This window comes from Xenia sp. Carnegie-2017, unplaced genomic scaffold, assembly GCF_021976095.1.
Source record: "Xenia sp. Carnegie-2017 unplaced genomic scaffold, XeniaSp_v1 HiC_scaffold_24, whole genome shotgun sequence".
In the NCBI taxonomy this organism is placed as follows: Eukaryota; Metazoa; Cnidaria; class Anthozoa; order Malacalcyonacea; family Xeniidae; genus Xenia; species Xenia sp. Carnegie-2017.
In genome coordinates, this window is record NW_025813487.1 from 13849835 (window position 1) to 13867561 (window position 17727).

Genomic DNA, 17727 nt, shown 5'->3' on the forward strand with positions numbered 1-17727 from the left:
TTTTCTGAAATTTAGCGTACTATAAAAGAATATAATTAAACATAAAATTTATTACCTTTTTAACTATAAGAGTGAACGAGAGTGAATGATTCTGAACAGTATTTGAAAACAATTTGGAACATAACATCAAATTTTTAGAATAAGGATGAAGTCAATATTTGAAATAGGATAACGGCTGTAATACTTTTTATCTAAATACATTAAATAAGAAATAAAGTTAAATTACAAACAAACAGTGGCGTAGCATGCTCAGTAATTTATTTTTCTTGGGGGGAGGGAATTTTCATACATTCATAATTTTGGAGTCAGTGGAATATGTATGAATATGTACACACTGTCATCTCATTAATTTACCTGACGTAAGAAACAAGAAGTTTTAGTGGATGGAGTTTACTTTCTTACCAACTATGTTAGTGGTAGTAAAATGTTGCTGTTCTTGTCCTTTCCTATTTTCGCTTATTATCCCCATTATAATATTCATTATAAAATCATCCAAAATTATCGAATTAATTGAATTTTCTGATGATTTGATTGCAAGAGTGCTAGGAGCATTGTGTTTTGCTGTAGACTAGAGATCAACAAAAAAGAAGAAATGGGTTGGAAGCAACGACACAAGATTTTACAAAACAAGAAAATTCATGTGATCGAAAAACATATCCTCTCTTATAGTTTTTTGTCAGCCCCTCTCCTTGTTTTTCAACACTGGCAGGAACACCCACCGAAAGATTGATCTAGGTAGTCGGTACCAAACTTTTTTCCACCTTTCTTAACGTCTATTTTCTTTCTTCCCCTTTTAGGAAAAAATCTCAAACCTCAGAGATTGGATGTTGTGTGTTCATTAAAGTGTTATAGCTGTACGTATTGTATGTGGGTCAAATAAACGTCATTTACACATCGGATTTTCGTAGCATATGAGAATATATCCATTTGAAGGTAACCAAACGTCACGCCTTGCGTTATCGAGCATTTTGCTAACATAAACATATCTGGAGATACCCCCAACATGGACGACTTTGAAAGAATTTCCTCTTCTCACGATTCATACAAACTCTCCCTTAATGAGAACCTCATAGTCAATAGCTACAAGTTTTCACTTATCGACAGTATAGTAAAAATACAGTAGAGCAAGTCCATTGAAGTTTTTGTGCTACGTATATCTCATTGTGCATATGATTACTATATTGGAAGCTAGTAAATTGATTTTTTTTGAGTAATAGGAGTGCTGAGCTGGCTAACGGCAGCCTGTTATCTAATTGTACAGCAGAAAGTTTCTCAGCAAAGTCGACCTTTGGTATGTTTCCTTTACTATGACTTAACATCTGTCCAAGGCAGTTCTATTCAACTCTTTTAATTTCACTATATTTTGCTTCCTAACTTCGTAATTTATATAATCTATTTGACACCGTCTCATTTTGTATTCTAACACCTTATGTAAATATGATTATTTCTCATAACATCCTATTAAGCATGCAATGCTACCCAACCTTCCGATTTGTTAAATACGGCCCTATAATGCAGCGGATGTTGAGTTTTATTTTATGTTTTTCTACGTGTTTCTGTGCACCTGTTCACTTCAGAATTGTTTTATTATTGATGAGGAATATTTACTCTAAACGTCCCTAATGAATATTTTGATGAGAAAATACGTCAGTAAACGTCCCTGGGATAACAAGAGGCCACCATGTTATTACATAGTTAAATGCTGTTAATGACTTTATGTTGACAATGACCATATACAGTCTCTCAGATCTATAACAATTCAAACCAGCGGTTCATAAGAGGTAATTTTACAAACAAATCTAAACAAATTTCGAAAAACAAACAGCAAAAATTTGAAAACAAAAGAAAACAGGAGAGAATGCCAACTTTACAAAACAGCGAGGACAAAAAAGTAAATAAAGGCTTCGTTTCAGTTTAAATAATACTTTATAATAAACCTTTTATTAACTTGTTTATTCGCTCTTCGAGCCTGCGAGGTCTGCACATAAAGAATTAAATGATCCGAATTTCTCTTTAAAGAATTCGCGATTGCTTAGTAATGGACTTATTATACAACTAACTTTAATACGGTTTTTCGAAATTTATGTGTTTCTACATGCTTTTCCTTCCACCTGTTCACATCAAAACGTAGGCTTAACAACAACACTTTACAGCTAATTAACATAGCTAAGTTACGAAGAAAATTGTGAAAATTGCCTAAATTGAAATGATCCTTGCTTGTTGTAGTAGACTTTGATAATATCCAACAGAGTGGCTGTCCAATGCATCAACTAGAAGTTTGTTTTTTACCAAATTAAAATTAATATTGAAATGTTAAATTGTTGTTCTTAATTCTTTACCGCTGAACCCAATCACTTAAACCATTTTTCATTCATAAGTCATTATTCTTTGATGCATTATTTTTTTGCCATTTCTCATTGTATTTGTGCTGCTGTCGTCTTGTGAACAAAGAGTTATAAGAAATAAAAAGCTGGTTTCATGTTGTAAATTTTACTGTATAGTTCGGTTCGACATAACTTGGTGTATTTGCGGTTACAATTTCTTACCAATGAATGTTAGCAAAAATTAAATTTAGTGTTAACAAAGTTGATATTTAAGAACTTGAATATACGCAATGGGAACAATATCATTTTTTGTCATTTAGCACTTGAAGTCATTAACCTGTTTTGCCGTGTTCACCCAGTTTAGATGCATTAATTTTGCTTCGGCGCTTTGTCTAAACAGAGGTAAAATATCAAAAACTTATCTTCTATAACATTGCTTCGTCAACCAATGTATGTATCTTAATTTTTCTTTGTTTCCAAATTTTCTAATACATTTAAAGTATTATTGTCGATTCGTAAAGGGTAGGATTTGAGGCAAAACAAAATTCAATAAAATGTTAAATAATTGTGGCAGTCGGCATAAGTGCATGCTTATATATTCTCAATACACGCTACTCCACACTGGAGGAAACAGCTTTGGCCAGCACTTACAAGTAAAACTTTGCGAAAACCACAACTCTATTGTTTACCATACTTTTACGAATATTCATTTTCTCTGTTTGTTTAAGGCGTATTTCTGCAGTTGCCTTTTTGTGTGCGTTTTTCAAATAAAGACGTAAAGACAATAAAAGAACAAAAGGTAAGATGTAATAAATTTCGTTGGCTACAGTTGATGGTAAAACGAATGTTTGTTTATCCTCGTTGCTTTGTTAGCATTTAATATAGAGCAATTATTTTCTTTGACAGAGTTTAGCAGCTTACATGATGCCGGCCTTCCCTTGAAGTATTGTGGTTTTCAAAGGCTAAAGACATCAACTATTAAACGTTTTCATAGATCAGAATTGAGTCAATTTTTTTCATAATTCCGTGGAAATTGTATGCAATCCAGGAATAGGCGTATTGTTTTATTGTTGATGAGGATATTTAGTCTAAACGTCCCTATTGATTGTACTGACGAGGAATATTTAGTCTAAACGTCCCTAATGAATACTTTGATGAGGAAATATGTCAGTAAACGTCCCTGTGATAGCAAGAGGCCACCATGTTATTACATAGTTAAATGTTGTTAATGACTTAATGTTGACAATGACCATATACAGTCTCTCAGATCTATAACAATTCAAACCAGCGGTTCATAACAGGTAATTTTACAAACAAATCTAAACAAATTTCGAAAAACAAACAGCAAAAAAATTTCATAACAAAAAGAAAACAGGAGAGAATGCCAACTTTTACAAACAGCGAGGACAAAAAAGTAAAAAAGGCTTCGTTTCAGTTTAAATAATACTTTATAATAAACCTTTTATTAACTTGTTTATTCGCTCTTCGAGCCTGCGAGGTCTGCACATAAAGAATTAAATGATCCGAATTTCTCTTTAAAGAATTCGCGATTGCTTAGTAATGGACTTATTATACAACTAACTTTAATACGGTTTTTCGAAATTTATGTGTTTCTACATGCTTTTCCTTCCACCTGTTCACATCAAAACGTAGGCTTAACAACAACACTTTACAGCTAATTAACATAGCTAAGTTACGAAGAAAATTGTGAAAATTGCCTAAATTGAAATGATCCTTGCTTGTTGTAGTAGACTTTGATAATATCCAACAGAGTGGCTGTCCAATGCATCAACTAGAAGTTTGTTTTTTACCAAATTAAAATTAATATTGAAATGTTAAATTGTTGTTCTTAATTCTTTACCGCTGAACCCAATCACTTAAACCATTTTTCATTCATAAGTCATTATTCTTGAAGCGATGTTTTTCTTGTCATTTCTCACTGTATTTTCGCTGCTGTCGTATTGTGTCTATTGTTTAAACAAACACCTGTAGGCAATAAAGTTACAGCTGGTATTACGATGTAAATTTTACTGTATAGTTCGGTCCGACACAATTTGTTGTATTTAGGGCCTAAAATTTTGCTAATGACTGTCAGCAAAATTGAATTTACTGTTGGTAAAGTTGATAGTCAAAACTTAAAATACGTTTTATATTGTAACAATATAATTTTTCGTCATTGAGCACTTGAAGTCATTAACCTGCTTTGCCGTGTTTGCCCACATTAGATGCATTATTTGTGCTTCGTTGCTTCGTAGCTATAAACAGAGGTAATTCTCTAAAATGTCAAAACTCTATGTTCTATAACATTGCTTTGTCAACCAACAACAACATCCAAATTTCCAAACATTTAAAGTATTATTGTTGATTCGTAAAGGATAGGATTTGACGCAAAACAAATTCTATAAAATGTTGAATAACTGGGGCAGATGGCATGAGTGTTTGTATATACTCAATATGGCACTGTACATTTGAGGAAGCCGACAGCCTTGGCCAGCAGTTGCAAGTAAAACGTTGCGAAAGCCACAACTCTGTTGTTCGTCTGACTTGTATGTATCTTAATTTTTCTCTGTTTGTTTAAGGTGTATATCTGCAGTCGCCTTATTGTGTCCGTTTTTCAATTAATAAAAAAACAAAGGTAAGATGTGATGTAGTTGATAGTAAAACGGAAGTTTCCTTATCTTATTTATATTATTTAATACTGCAAATTTTTTCTTCGACTGAGTTTGGCAAATAAGTGTTAATACAAACACCACACAACTTACGCCCCCAAATGATTTGATTCTTATAGTAAATGGAGAGATTTTTCATTTACCACAATACCTCCACGCTAGATGTAGGATTTGGGACAGGTTATCACATTAATGTTTTGATTCATATATTTATATACTATCATATTTTTGCTCAAATCTCTCAACTACCTCAAAAGCAAATCCTATTCCACTGTTTTGTAAAAATTTTGTTCTTTAGCGGAACCTGAAAAATTAAAAGAAATCCCTTAAGATTTTCAATTCTTATGGAGTATTCATTGTCATCAAGTACTCCACAAATAACTGCAAGCAAAGGAATAAGCTTGAAAAATGTAAAAGTTGCACAACATTTCTACGATTTTCTGTGATATTTCTGTAAATTTTATAAAAGAATTTGAGCAATCTCAAGATAACGCTGAAACCCAAAACTACTTAGCTGCCCTTAATATCGACGTTCGTTTATTTCGTAAGCTCTTCCTCCTCAATAGAAAAAGCTCCGCGGTGCATGTAATGTAAATATCTAACACCCTTTCAACATTATTTTTGGTCATTATCTTTGAAATTTTTAATTTATTTAGTTAATTTTTCAACTGTAACTTTTGAATTTGTCAACTGAGCAATTTAGCTGTTTTATACCTGCTAATGTGTTGAATTCGATGAATTAAAATTCGAATGAAAATCCAATACGGGTATAGCATTAGAGACAATACGGGTATAACTATACAGCTATAGAGGCTGCGTTACAAGAAATTGTAAAGTACTTTATGATTTCATAGGTTTTTTACATGTATCATGACATAACAGGAAATTGAAATGAAATAGCTAATGGGAAGCTCTGCATGCACAATTGTTATTTTCATATTCAGATAAAGAATTTTAACATCGTCTTGGGTTTTTAATCTATTGTATCTAAAATAAATGATTTGCTTTGATTTTAATTTGATCTCGCTTTCTTCACTTCCTTAGCGCTATCCACTAAAAGCATTTTTCATCGTTCAATAAATCTCTTGAAACACAAGAAGTTGAAATTTAGATTGAACCGAGTAAGAAGAATAAAGCATAAATTTAAAGTTAACCAAGTTTCATTATTTTAAGAAAATTATAACCACGTACCTATATAATAGCTACAGTGGCTACCAATAAGAGAGCCATCATGCAGCCATATGAGACTAACTCGATCTATTTCTGAACAGTTTTTCTCGCTACACAATTTTGCTGAAATGACTTTTTAGATAATGCTCATATATTGCTCAAAAATACGTTTTGATCGTGATCTGCTTGCATCACAGATGTAATTGTGACGTAGTCATTGTCGATCTAAATATAAATTTAAAGTCTTCTGTGATAACGTACATACATCCAACAATCAATTATAATTTAGAGCTTTACTGTATATCCTTGGATCTATGCAATGATGAGTTTAATGATATGGTGGTTATTGTGGCTGTTATTTGGTCAAGGATTCACAATGAAAATGGGTTGGAATGAAGAACTTGAGTTTTGTGAGGAAGAATGGAAGAAATTTGTGGCGGACAAAATTGAAATCGATTCGAAATGCAACAATACTCTTACACGTTGCTGTGTTGAGGAGAAGAAATATCTCTTAGAGCGATTTAAAATGTTTAGTGAAATATGTCCACTCGAAGGTAAAGTAAACAACAGTTTAGTTTACAGTAAGTACAGAACATCAACTGGCCATGTACTTGGCAAACAATCAGAACACTTATATTACTGAGGTACTGTTTAATTGAAATATGTAATTGAAACCGTGTTCTTAGAAAGCGCAATAAAGTAAGGTACCTAAAGTAAATGGTTTGAACCCGTAAGGTACATGTTAAAGTACTCAACTGATTTGGATACACTAGCTTCACAGCATTAACGCAGAATAATATCTCGTTCATTGTTCCTCTGTCTAGTTACAAAAGCAAAGTAATATGACAGTAGATTCAAAAATAGTAATATATGCTTGTTATATGATAAAGTCTGTATAGTTGTCTATTTGGGTTTAAGGAGGACTTTTGATTCAATGTGAATAGTATGTAACATTTTGTGGCCAAATGAGTGTCACTTTCTACTTGTTCTTTTTCTCTGGACAACCAGTTAAAGATAACTTAATTTTTTGTTAGGGACATGTGGATGCAGCCCGATTATTTTAAACTTTACTGTTTTGTCACACGTCGATTATGATTATTATCCTCTTTTACAAAAAGCATTATACGAAAAAGGAAAGAACCAGAAAACTTCACGTGTTCACATAAGTACATAAATGAAAAAGTAGAAGAGTTATATGCTATACGTTATACTAGCTTTGGAATCCGACAATACAAAATCCCTTACAAGTATGTTTTATACGGTGGAAAAAGTCACACCTGTTATGTTGTCATCAACGTGAACCTAAAACGACAAGGTACATGCAAGGGCAGTTCATTTTAGTTTCTCCTGTGTCAGTTTAATTTATAGTACACCAATGTGATTATAATGCTTCATATTCAACTTTGCCCAAATCCATACGACACTTTGACCTATATTCAATTCATCATGTACGTATACTCTGAAGTCAATTTCTTTGCAGTTGCAAAAATAATAGAATACACCCCGGAACAGCCAAACATGTTTAATTCGTCATACATATATTATAATGTAAACCTGTAAAAGAGTAAAAGCTCAATTCAAGAGCGTGTCTTGGTTATTTTCGGGTTTATTTGATTTTATTCATTAACGATCACGTTGGAAGATTTTGGTTGTTTGTTAATGGGTGTGAGGGTTAGGGTTAACATGTTCATATATTGATCTGTGCTAGTTAAGCTTTATTATTAAAATACAACGGTGATGCAATCTCGATTGTGATTGTCTAAAAGCCTTCAAATATTTGTCAATACACTATCACCTAGAAAAACATTGAAAATTGCCTGTAGGTGACGAATTTTCTTTATGAGACAACTGTATATACAAGAAATATTTTGGTAGAATCTTCATCGAGACTTTCAAGTGTTTTACTCTGCTCAAATTATCGGGAATATAGACGAAAAACACCGAAAGTGTTAAACTGTTTGTCCAGAGAGTTTTCATCGCGTATTTACAGGAAATAGACGAAAGCGAACCGCAAAATTTTTCAATCAGACTGCAGTCAGCGCTATCCCCTCAGATTTGCTTCGGTAGATATCCAATTGACCTCGGTCTGAATATTCTTTTATATCATGCTCAACTTAATCCAAAAATTGTTAAATATTTTTAACGGGAGAATGTTCTTATATCACTTCAGTAGAAATAAATTTCGTTGTATATTAACCCTCTGTATAATATCCCTGTACATATTTGTATGCATCTCTCCTCTGCATGTATAAACCTTTATAAACCCGTAAAAAAGCCTCACGATTTTGTATAAGCCCTGGCATGATATTTATTTAAATTGTTTGGAATTTTAAATTGTGCAACTCTGGTATTCTTATTATCAAGAGCACTATTTCACAGCACAACTTAAATGAACTCCACCAAAAGAGTGTACAGCTTACAGAGTTCACAATTCAGTTTTACATTGAATTATATATTCCTTGTCTTCAAGTTTGAATAATACTAACCTAAATCATCAACTTTTTCTGGGCACAAATTTGTATAAGTGCTTAGATAAACTTCCTTTTCATCAAAACGAAAGTCATGGGAGTTTATACAGATGAAAAATCAGGTTCAGCAAACAATCTTAAAATATTTCAAATATTTCAATTGCGTAAACAAACCATAACTCTCCCTTTTCCATCGTAACAGACCGTGCGCCGTGAAATTTTTATTAATTGATTTTTTACACTTTTCAACTTATTTGTAAAATTTTTCAGTCTCCATGCCATTGAACTAAAATACATGGAACACTACATCAAGCATATAATTGAACCATATTTTACGCTAAACACGCGAGATTTTACCCAAGACACGCGCGTTTAGTGTTTCGAGTTCCTCTCGCGGAGTACAAATTTCGAGTTCCTCTCGCGGACTACACACTCGTGTCTGGGGTAAAATCACGGCTTTAAAAAATTATTAGGGTTTTGTATTACAGGTAGCGTTCCATGTATTTTAGATCAATGCTCCATGCTGGATGCCTTAAATTGTTTCATACGCTATTATTTTTAAAATGACCTCAACAGCAATTGGTTTATTTAATTCTTTAGAAAGGTTGAATTTCAAGATGACTTTTTGGAGTGTTTTTCCTATATTGATAGAAAGTATCATATTATATTTTTTTATATATATATTTTGTAGAGTGTGGTATTTTCAATCAATTTTATCATGTATCATTGTCCTTTTTCAGATACGAATGGATTTTTCATCAAACATGTTCAGTCAGGAAAGTGTGTTGGGATGATTTACCCTTTCCCTCCTGTATACAATGAATTGTTTTGAGGAGTCAGCTTATTTTAAATTTTTACAATCTGGCTCCATCAATAGGTCGAATACAACAAGGTGTCTTGTGAGATACGGAATTTATGTGGAGTTATCTGATGGAAATTTTAATGGAGAATGCGGAGCCATCAATGCCATAACCCAAACAAATTGGGGTGGTCTATTCTTTTCACGCTATAATAAATGCATAGTATCTACAAGAGGAATTTTGTTAATCGTGGGACTGGCCAATTGTAAAAATGAAGAAGATCAGCGATTCAATTTTGGCAAGTGAGAATATTCATCCAGTTAGCGTATATATACTTAAACTCTAATTAAAAGCCACTGCAAGGCCACAGATATAGGAATGGCGCCAGTGAAGTCACTGCCATCACACACTTTATTTTTATCAAATCAACTTTTATTTTACAGGAATTCACAAATAAGCTTGTATAGATATGAATTTACTTATTTTTTGTGTGTCTTCAATAGGCTCAGTAACATGTGATGGAAAAAATATATCGGACGTTAGTTGTTCTAATAATCAATATATGGTGATAAAAGTTACAGAATATCATGGATTGAGAAAAGGAAGCATTTGTGGCTACAGTTTTGATTACAGTTGTAGTGTCGATGTGACATGTGACCTTAAAAATTACTGTGATGGTGAAAGAAAATGTAATGTAACTGTTGATGATTATCATTTCCCTTCAAATATTTGTCCTGGTTTGAAGAAATATCTTTACTTTGAATATCAATGTAACTACACAAGTATGCCATACAGAAAAATTTGCAATCGTAAGTATTATATGGGCAGATTATATTTTGCTTATTATTAAAGAGCTTCGGGACAAATTTTGACCTTAATGCGCAATTGTATTGTGCTCATTTTTATACTATGTACGTTATCAATTTAGAAAAGTTGACACAAATTTGAATTTTCGTCGGGTGTCTTCACCAGTGGTGGTTTGTTTATGCAGTTTTATCTCGTATTGCATAATTTAGTGTCTTTTTATAATGTGACATTTAAACTTGTGTCCTAAATATTTTCATAAGTTTAATGGTTTGGTGAATTTTGTGTTTTAGTTTGTTAATGCAAACTTTGTTCATGGAAACATATCTTCTTCCAGTCAATTTGATTTATCAAATCTATTTCTTTTAAAATCTTTTGGCCATTCTATGTAGGCCAAAAGTGACATTTACAATTGCATTTGTATTCATATTTTCATGACTTCACACTACAGAATTTTTACATATACTGTATATATATACAAAGATAGATTCATTACAATTCCTATGAATTGGGAAGCTAAACGCAGCGCTCACCTATAAAAAACGGTATTTGTTCTGGTTTCATTAATGATTCACATAATCACTTAGACACATTTTGTTGTGATTCGTGTTTACAACACAAGAGAAAAGTTCTCAGTTCAACTTATTTGCCTGTAGTTCATTGTCAACTTAAAGATTAAAATCAAAACAGTGCTTACCAACTTTAAGTGTAAATCTATAAGATACTGTGTCCATCAGAATGTGGAAAACATTTCTGGTTAAGTGCTTTCAAACTAAAATTATTTTTAAGTTAATGTCACCTTCTGTGTTCTTCTGATATTCAAACTCCGTGTATATATTTTATTCATGGACGAGATTTGTCATATTTATGTTCATAAAACCACTTCTAAAAACACAGATTTCACTTTAAGATATGCGCCATAATCACAATTAAAGGAAAAATAATTTTGATTTGTGTAGTTATGGATGTACGCCTGTCTAAGTCGAATCTTCCGAACGAAGGTGTCGTGAATGTTATTACCAAGTTTAGAAACTTCACCATTTGCAACAAAGGTCTTTTGCACAAAATAAAGACGATTATTTGTAAACAACTTGGTTATCCTACCGCAGTATCTGCGGAAGGCTCAATGTCACTATCATCTTTGATGCATCAATCGTTTATACCTGGAATTGTCAAATGTGATGCTCGAGTGAACGATTTATCTCAATGTGCTATCACTCAAAATAATGATTGCTCTCAATACTCGTACGTTACATGTAAGCATTCTCATTCAATTTTTTGAATGTATTAACGTATTGCAGGACACATTTGTATGACGTTAGAAAAAGATTTTAGCGAAGAATTTAAGGAATGAATGTGTTACTTTTGTGTTCTCAACTTACATCTGTCTATTGTTAAGCATCATGACTTACCTCTATCATCAAGACTTACATCTGACATCGTAGTGTCACTGTATTTTACGCTGACTTGGAGAATTTCACAATTCTTCTTTACATAACAAAAGAAATATAGCATCACAAAATATAAACGATTGCTACTCTTAAATAATAAATAATTAAAACAGGATTGCTGCGAATACTGAGGATTAAATTAATTTTACTCTTGCTACTTCATTTCGTGCTTCAAAAAATGTCCAATTGTCATTCCTCTGCAATACGATTGACGTTCACTCTTTAATGGAATTTAAATCGCTACGGTATTGTTGTTATTTGACAAGATACTTACGGTTTCTTGTCATAGCTGGCTTGATTCCAACTGGAATTTAACCTTATTTAATAAAAGCATGCAAAATCAGTCGTATTCCTCCAATATATCTTGTGCTCTTTTCTTTCTTAAGAAAACAGTTTTAATTTTTCCAATTTTACGTGAATGGAGAACAATATGAGAGTGCACCATTGCTCTCTATCAAATCAAACCAGTTCTAATGTTATAATGCATTTCAACCAAATCCTTTTCTATTTAAGGTCATGTTTGTGATAATCCTCTATTAAAAAACGCAGAAAAATTCCCAGATTCTTGGTTTACTGCCTTCCCAAAGAGTCGTAGTGCTGCTAAAGCAAGAATATCCAGTGGTAGTTCATGGTGTGCTCCTGCTGCTAATGGCAGTCATTATCTTCAACTGAATTTTCCGAGTCTTTATACAGTTAACGTTATCACTATCTTTGGAGACAGTTCAAGTTCAAGCTTTGTAACTAAATATCACTTGCAGACAAACATTGATGGTGTGAACTGGAAATCTGAAAAATCCCAGAAGGTAACAGTAGACTTATCGAATTTGTATATTATAAATTTAAAGGAAATTTAAAAAGGAATGAAGTTATAAACTAAGTAAACTTTTAAATTGCTATTTATATACAAACTTGTGTGCAGATGTTGATTCAGTGGTGTAGCCGGCACGCAAAATTGCTGGTTCTATGTAAATTTCAGATCATTATCATTATTCATTTCTTTAGAGATCTATTGTTTTACAGTTAGTGAGCTCTGAGAAATTTACATATAGCACGACCAAATTTGTGGGCTAGCTACGTCACTGTGTTGATTGTCTTGGTTACTCCTGCACTACGAAGGACTCTTGCATTTGATTATAAAGTTTAAATTGTAGCTATGTGCATGATTTGAAGAGATACATAGACAATGCATAAACTACTCTCCTCTGGACAGCGTTAAACAAACCTTTCTTTTCTCTAACCTTGCTCTGCAAATACAAAAAATTTTTTTGTTTTATTCCAGATTTATCTAGGAAACAAAAATGGTTACAATGATGCGGCTATAGAAAAGTTTTCTGGTGGCCTGAAATCAAAAGCTTTGCGAATCTTTCCATTGAACTTTGTTGGTGCACCGTGTTTACGAATTGAAATTTGCGGTGGAGGTAAGAGGTAGAAAAAATATACCAGGTTTAGTTTGCACTGTAAGCACTTAATTTTTCAATATATAAAGTTTTTTTCTCTGAGTATTAATTAAACATGAGTTAGTTGACAAAACAGAACAATTTTCCATGAAGGCTGAAGTGTTAGTTTCTTTCTCTGTTGAAATAAACTTATTGAAACCCACTTTTCAACATACAGTTAAGTTTAACACGTGTTATTGGAGAAAAAGCAGAACACTTATTTCACTTAGGAGCTAGAAATGGTTCAATTTATAGATTTTTCTTTTATCGTGCAGACTTACTCCCAGACAAGCCAACAGATCTCATTGCAACCAAATCTGCATCGACGTACCTCGAGATATCATGGAAACATCCCAAAAAAACTGGTGTAAAACTTGGTACAAATATCTCGAATCCTCTTACAAGATATCTATTGATTTTGCTGAAGGATACTATGATTGTTTTGATAAAACTCTGGAGGTAACTGACAAAAAACCGTACAACATTACGAATCTTGTTCCTTACGCAACGTATAAAGTTAATGTAACCGCTGGCAATTCTGAAGGCTTTGGTAGATCAACTATAGCTACTTTTAGAACTGCTGAAGATGGTGAGTTCATATCAGTTTTGTGTATACATATCGGCTGTTGTTGCATTGATGGTGTTATTGCCATAGACGACTTTTGAAAGCTCAAATCTTTTCTGGTCGATATTTATTTCAATCATTTTTTATACTGTATTATATTTAAGTTAACAATGACAGTGTACACTTGTTAGGACTTCTTTCTAAAGTGTATTTAATATTTTATATAAATCTTTAAAACAAATGTTTTATTTTTGTTTAGTTCCCGAAGGTCCACCTTTAAATGTTCAAATTGTCGCCTTAAGCAGTTCATCGTTATCAGTTACGTGGGAGCCACCAGACAAGAAGAAAACAAATGGAAAGATAGTCAATTACACTGTTTGTATTACACATTTGGAGAATGAAACCTGTTCAATGAAGTATATGATCGAGGAACAGCGTTTGGACATAAATAATGTGAAACCAGGGACAAAATATTATGTTCGTGTTTTAGCTTCTACAATAGTGGGATCTGGATGTTACAGCAATGTTACATGGGTATTTACAAATGGATGTAAGTTGTCTATGGTTTATGCACAGGTTTGTTTAAGATGATAAATTTATTCAAGTTTATTTATTTAGTGGCACCTGAACTGTCCACCAAGCAGATTGGAAATACGTTGACTTATTTGTTGCAAAATCCAAATGTGGAATATCGGTAACTATGTATTTTACTAGAGCAAATTATTGTAAAAAACTTAAAGGAACTTAAAAGTATTTTTTGAGTTTTCGGATTCATGGCTAAGTATAGGACAGTTGGTTTCATGTGGGATCGAGGTAGTCTAAATATCTCTCTGGGGAAAGCTTTGATGACTCGTCGCTTTTCTTTGGCATTGCGGATGCATGCATAACATATATTTTAACCATTAACAAAAGCAGAGGTTATGCATGTATTTTAAAAAATGTTTTGCCTTAAATTTGCAGATATTTCTATGTAGTCGCGATGAAAAATGTCACAGAAGAGAGTCGATTGCCTTCTAACTTTAAAAACACAGACTTAGTGACTTATTCTAAGGCCATATCTTCCACACAACCAATGCCGTATATTGCTGCTGTAGTCTCTCGCAGAGACTTTAAGCCTGATTTTACACTTGGTGACGGTGAAAACACAACACGGCGTTCCAATGGTGAAAATTATTATAATGGCCCGCTAAAGCCTGGCACTAACTACAAAATATTTCAGCGCGTTTTCATAAATGATCAGGTGCGACCATTTATTTACGTTTTCATCAGCATTGATTGCTGCAATTTTATTCAAATATAAATGTTCACTTCGTTTCAGGGTGATTATTATTCCACTGACTGGAGTCCAGTGGCAGCAACTGCCCAAAAGCACAAGTCTTCAGGTTTGTGTTTGCTTTCAATAGCATAAGGAAGTTTATCGATGTCTAAAGTGCAATGATTCAAGATCTTTGCAAATTTCAGTATAGTAAAATGCCTGAAAATTTTAACGATGAATATAGATTTTGTTTGATGATACAACCGATTTAATTCCCAAATAACTGCCTTAGTGATTTTGTGTACCTCTTCTCTAATTTCATTGCGTTCCAAACCTAATTTATACCATAAATAAATCATGAATAGTTAACAGGGATGAATACATGAGGTGTGAGAGCGGTTACACCCTCAGCTTTACAAAATGATCGCTGAAAGACAATATTTGTTGGTAATGTTATGATTTGTCATTCAATTTTATCTTGTAGACGGTGGAAAATTGGAGCCATTGCTGGTGCAGTTGTAGCTGCAATTTTGCTCATTATTTTTGTCATATTGGTCATTCTTTTTGTTAGGATCAATTCAAACTCTGCTACAGTGCAGTGAACTGCGTATTGTAGTTATTTGACGGCTACTAAAAGTTCTCAAAAATGGGGGAAGTTGAATTTTTTCGAAATTATTAGACGTTTTCTGAAATTTAACGTACTATAGAAGAATATGATTAAGCATAGAATTTTATTTCCTTTTAACTATAAGAGTGAACGAGAGTGAATGATTCTGAAGAGTATTTGAAAACAATTTGGAACATAACATCAAATTTTTAGGCTAAGGATGTAGTCAATATTTGAAATAGGATAATAGTTGTAATACTTTTATCTAAGTACATTAAATAAGAAATAAAGTTAAATTACAAACAAACAGTGGCGTAGCATGCTCAGTAATTTATTTAAATAAGTTGGGGAACGGGATTTTCATTCATTCATAATTTTGGAGTCAATGGAATATATATGAATATGTACACACTGTCATCTCATTAATTTACCTGACGTAAGAAACAGGAGTTTTAGTGGATGGAGTTTACTTTGTTACCAACTATTTAGTGTTAGTAAAATGTTGCTGTTCTTGTTCTTTCCTGTTTTTGCTTATTATCCCCATTATAATGTTCATTTTAAACTCATCCAAAGTTATCGAGTTAATTGAATTTTCTGATAATTTGATTGCTAGAGTGCTAGGAGCATTATGTTTGGCTGTAGACTAGAGATCAACGAAAAAAAAGAAATGGGTTTGAAGCTACCAGACAAGATTTTACAAAACAAGAAAAATGCATATGATCTCCCAACACGTCCTTCTCTCCTATAGTTTTTTGTCAACCCTCTCCTTGTTTTTCAACACTGGCCGGAACACCCACAAAAGACTGATCTAGGTAGTCGGTACTAAACTTCCGCAACATTAAACCCGTTTAAAATTTATATTTGCGTTCGAATTATGTTTGAATTATGAGTAAAATATCAAATTGTTACAAATACAGAAGTACAGAATATCATTCAGAGATTCTCGACTCTAGATATGAAAAATATAGCCAACCCTATCACGAGTTTCTCCGATTCATTAGTTTTATTAGTTGGAACACACACCAACGATTATGATGTATGAGCTTTCACTTCCTAAGAATATGAGCAGACGAACCCAAGTAAAACAGTTTCTTCTCGTCATGTAATATCAAGTAGTCTATTGATATCTTCAAATAATCACGTGTTATTTATAGTTCAGTTGCTTTTTTTGTCCGCCTCCTGCTCACTTAATGTTTATTAAATTCATCTTTGGCATTCATTTATATCCTATAAACGGTAGAAATGATGGTGCTTTTACTGGTGCAGTTGCTGCTCCGGGTTGGTTTTTATTCTTGTCGTATTGGCTGTTCGTTAGGATCAATCTAAACTCTTGTACTCGAACGTGCAGTAAAATGCGTGTTGAAGTTATTTAACATCTACTGACAACATTTGATGAGAGTGAATTCTTGACTTGCAATTCAGCCATGTTGGCGGCTTGATAGAGATGAATATTTTAATAGTGTTATTGTTCGCACTAGCCGACGTAGGCGAGCAACATTGTTTGGTAAATCTCAAGAGAATGGTTTCAAGTCAAGAATAGTTCTGAATTGAAGTTTAAATTATCAAATGCTCAAATCAAACACTCTGCGGCGACTGCTCACTTTAATGTCTTAATCTATAGGTTAGTTTATAACCGCTTGCTTGTTCATTAAAATTATTTAACAATGATTATAATTTGTATAGAAGTAATAAAGAACTTACCTTTTAGAAAGGTAAATCACAACTCAGTATACGTAGGCACTGGATGTACGATTTGGCATTGTGAAAGTGGATTGTATTTTGGAATCATCAGAATGTTCTAACCCACTATGAGAAAACTCAATTACTACGGTAGTTCTTACGAAGTGTCTATTTAGCTAGTTAAAGTCGCTGATATAATAACTCAAATTTTCTACCCCACAAATCTTTCGATAATCTTCCTCGTGATATAGTCGTTCATCACATGAATTTACCTAACGTGAGAAACAAGGAGTTTTAGTGGATGGAGTTGATTTTGTTAGTGTTAATAAGATGGTGCTGTTCTTGTCCTTTCCTGTTTTGCTTTATATCGTCATGATAATATTCATTTTAAACATTCAAAATGATCGGGTAAATTAAATTTCCTTAATGATTTGACTGCAAATGCTAGTTAACGTTGTGCTTCGGCTTAGATTGGTGATTAACAGAAAAGAAGACATG

At 32.9% G+C, this 17727-nt stretch overlaps 3 protein-coding genes across 8 annotated transcripts in view; all 3 read left to right on the forward strand.

Annotated features, from left to right (window-relative positions):
* Window positions 1-17727, forward strand: part of LOC124450292 (receptor-type tyrosine-protein phosphatase F-like) — a 52982-nt gene that overhangs the window by 16814 nt on the left and 18441 nt on the right. For 2 of the 4 annotated variants that reach the window (XM_047000923.1, XM_047000927.1), the window contains exons 4-7: window positions 13947-14237; window positions 14306-14381; window positions 14648-14927; window positions 15006-15069. In XM_047000923.1, coding sequence (XP_046856879.1) covers window positions 13947-14237; window positions 14306-14381; window positions 14648-14927; window positions 15006-15069 — 711 coding nt within the window. Of the gene's footprint in view, window positions 1-13946; window positions 14238-14305; window positions 14382-14647; window positions 14928-15005; window positions 15070-15426; window positions 15857-16162; window positions 16261-17727 lie in introns of those variants that run through there. The other 2 variants (XM_047000926.1, XM_047000925.1) reach the window with 2 other exon arrangements.
* The window catches only part of LOC124450299 (ubiquitin carboxyl-terminal hydrolase 14-like), an 86059-nt gene that overhangs the window by 2083 nt on the left and 66249 nt on the right, over window positions 1-17727 (forward strand). The gene's annotated exons all lie outside the window — the stretch shown is intronic.
* LOC124450296 lies at window positions 883-11568 on the forward strand. 2 transcript variants are annotated; one of them, XM_047000932.1, is made up of 8 exons: window positions 883-933; window positions 1212-1291; window positions 4506-4959; window positions 6453-6717; window positions 7198-7478; window positions 9372-9729; window positions 9935-10240; window positions 11195-11568. In XM_047000932.1, exons 6-8 carry the CDS (start codon window positions 9450-9452, stop codon window positions 11515-11517), a joined length of 909 nt encoding a protein of 302 aa, XP_046856888.1. In that variant the 5' UTR covers window positions 883-933; window positions 1212-1291; window positions 4506-4959; window positions 6453-6717; window positions 7198-7478; window positions 9372-9449; the 3' UTR covers window positions 11518-11568. The 2 variants fall into 2 exon arrangements, with proteins under 2 accessions (XP_046856888.1, XP_046856890.1); XM_047000934.1 differs by lacking the exons at window positions 9372-9729; window positions 9935-10240; window positions 11195-11568 and adding an exon at window positions 2645-2726 and having other exon boundaries at window positions 4904-4959; window positions 7198-7744.

Excerpts from the sequence above, each read along its gene's own strand:
- LOC124450296 (XM_047000932.1), top strand. The coding sequence starts at position 9,450 with ATGAATTGTTTTGAGGAGTCAGCTTATTTTAAATTTTTACAATCTGGC. Across the intron at positions 9,730-9,934 it reads AGATCAGCGATTCAATTTTG|GCTCAGTAACATGTGATGGA; the intron begins GCAAGTGAGAAT and ends TGTCTTCAATAG. Across the intron at positions 10,241-11,194 it reads ATACAGAAAAATTTGCAATC|TTATGGATGTACGCCTGTCT; the intron begins GTAAGTATTATA and ends TGATTTGTGTAG.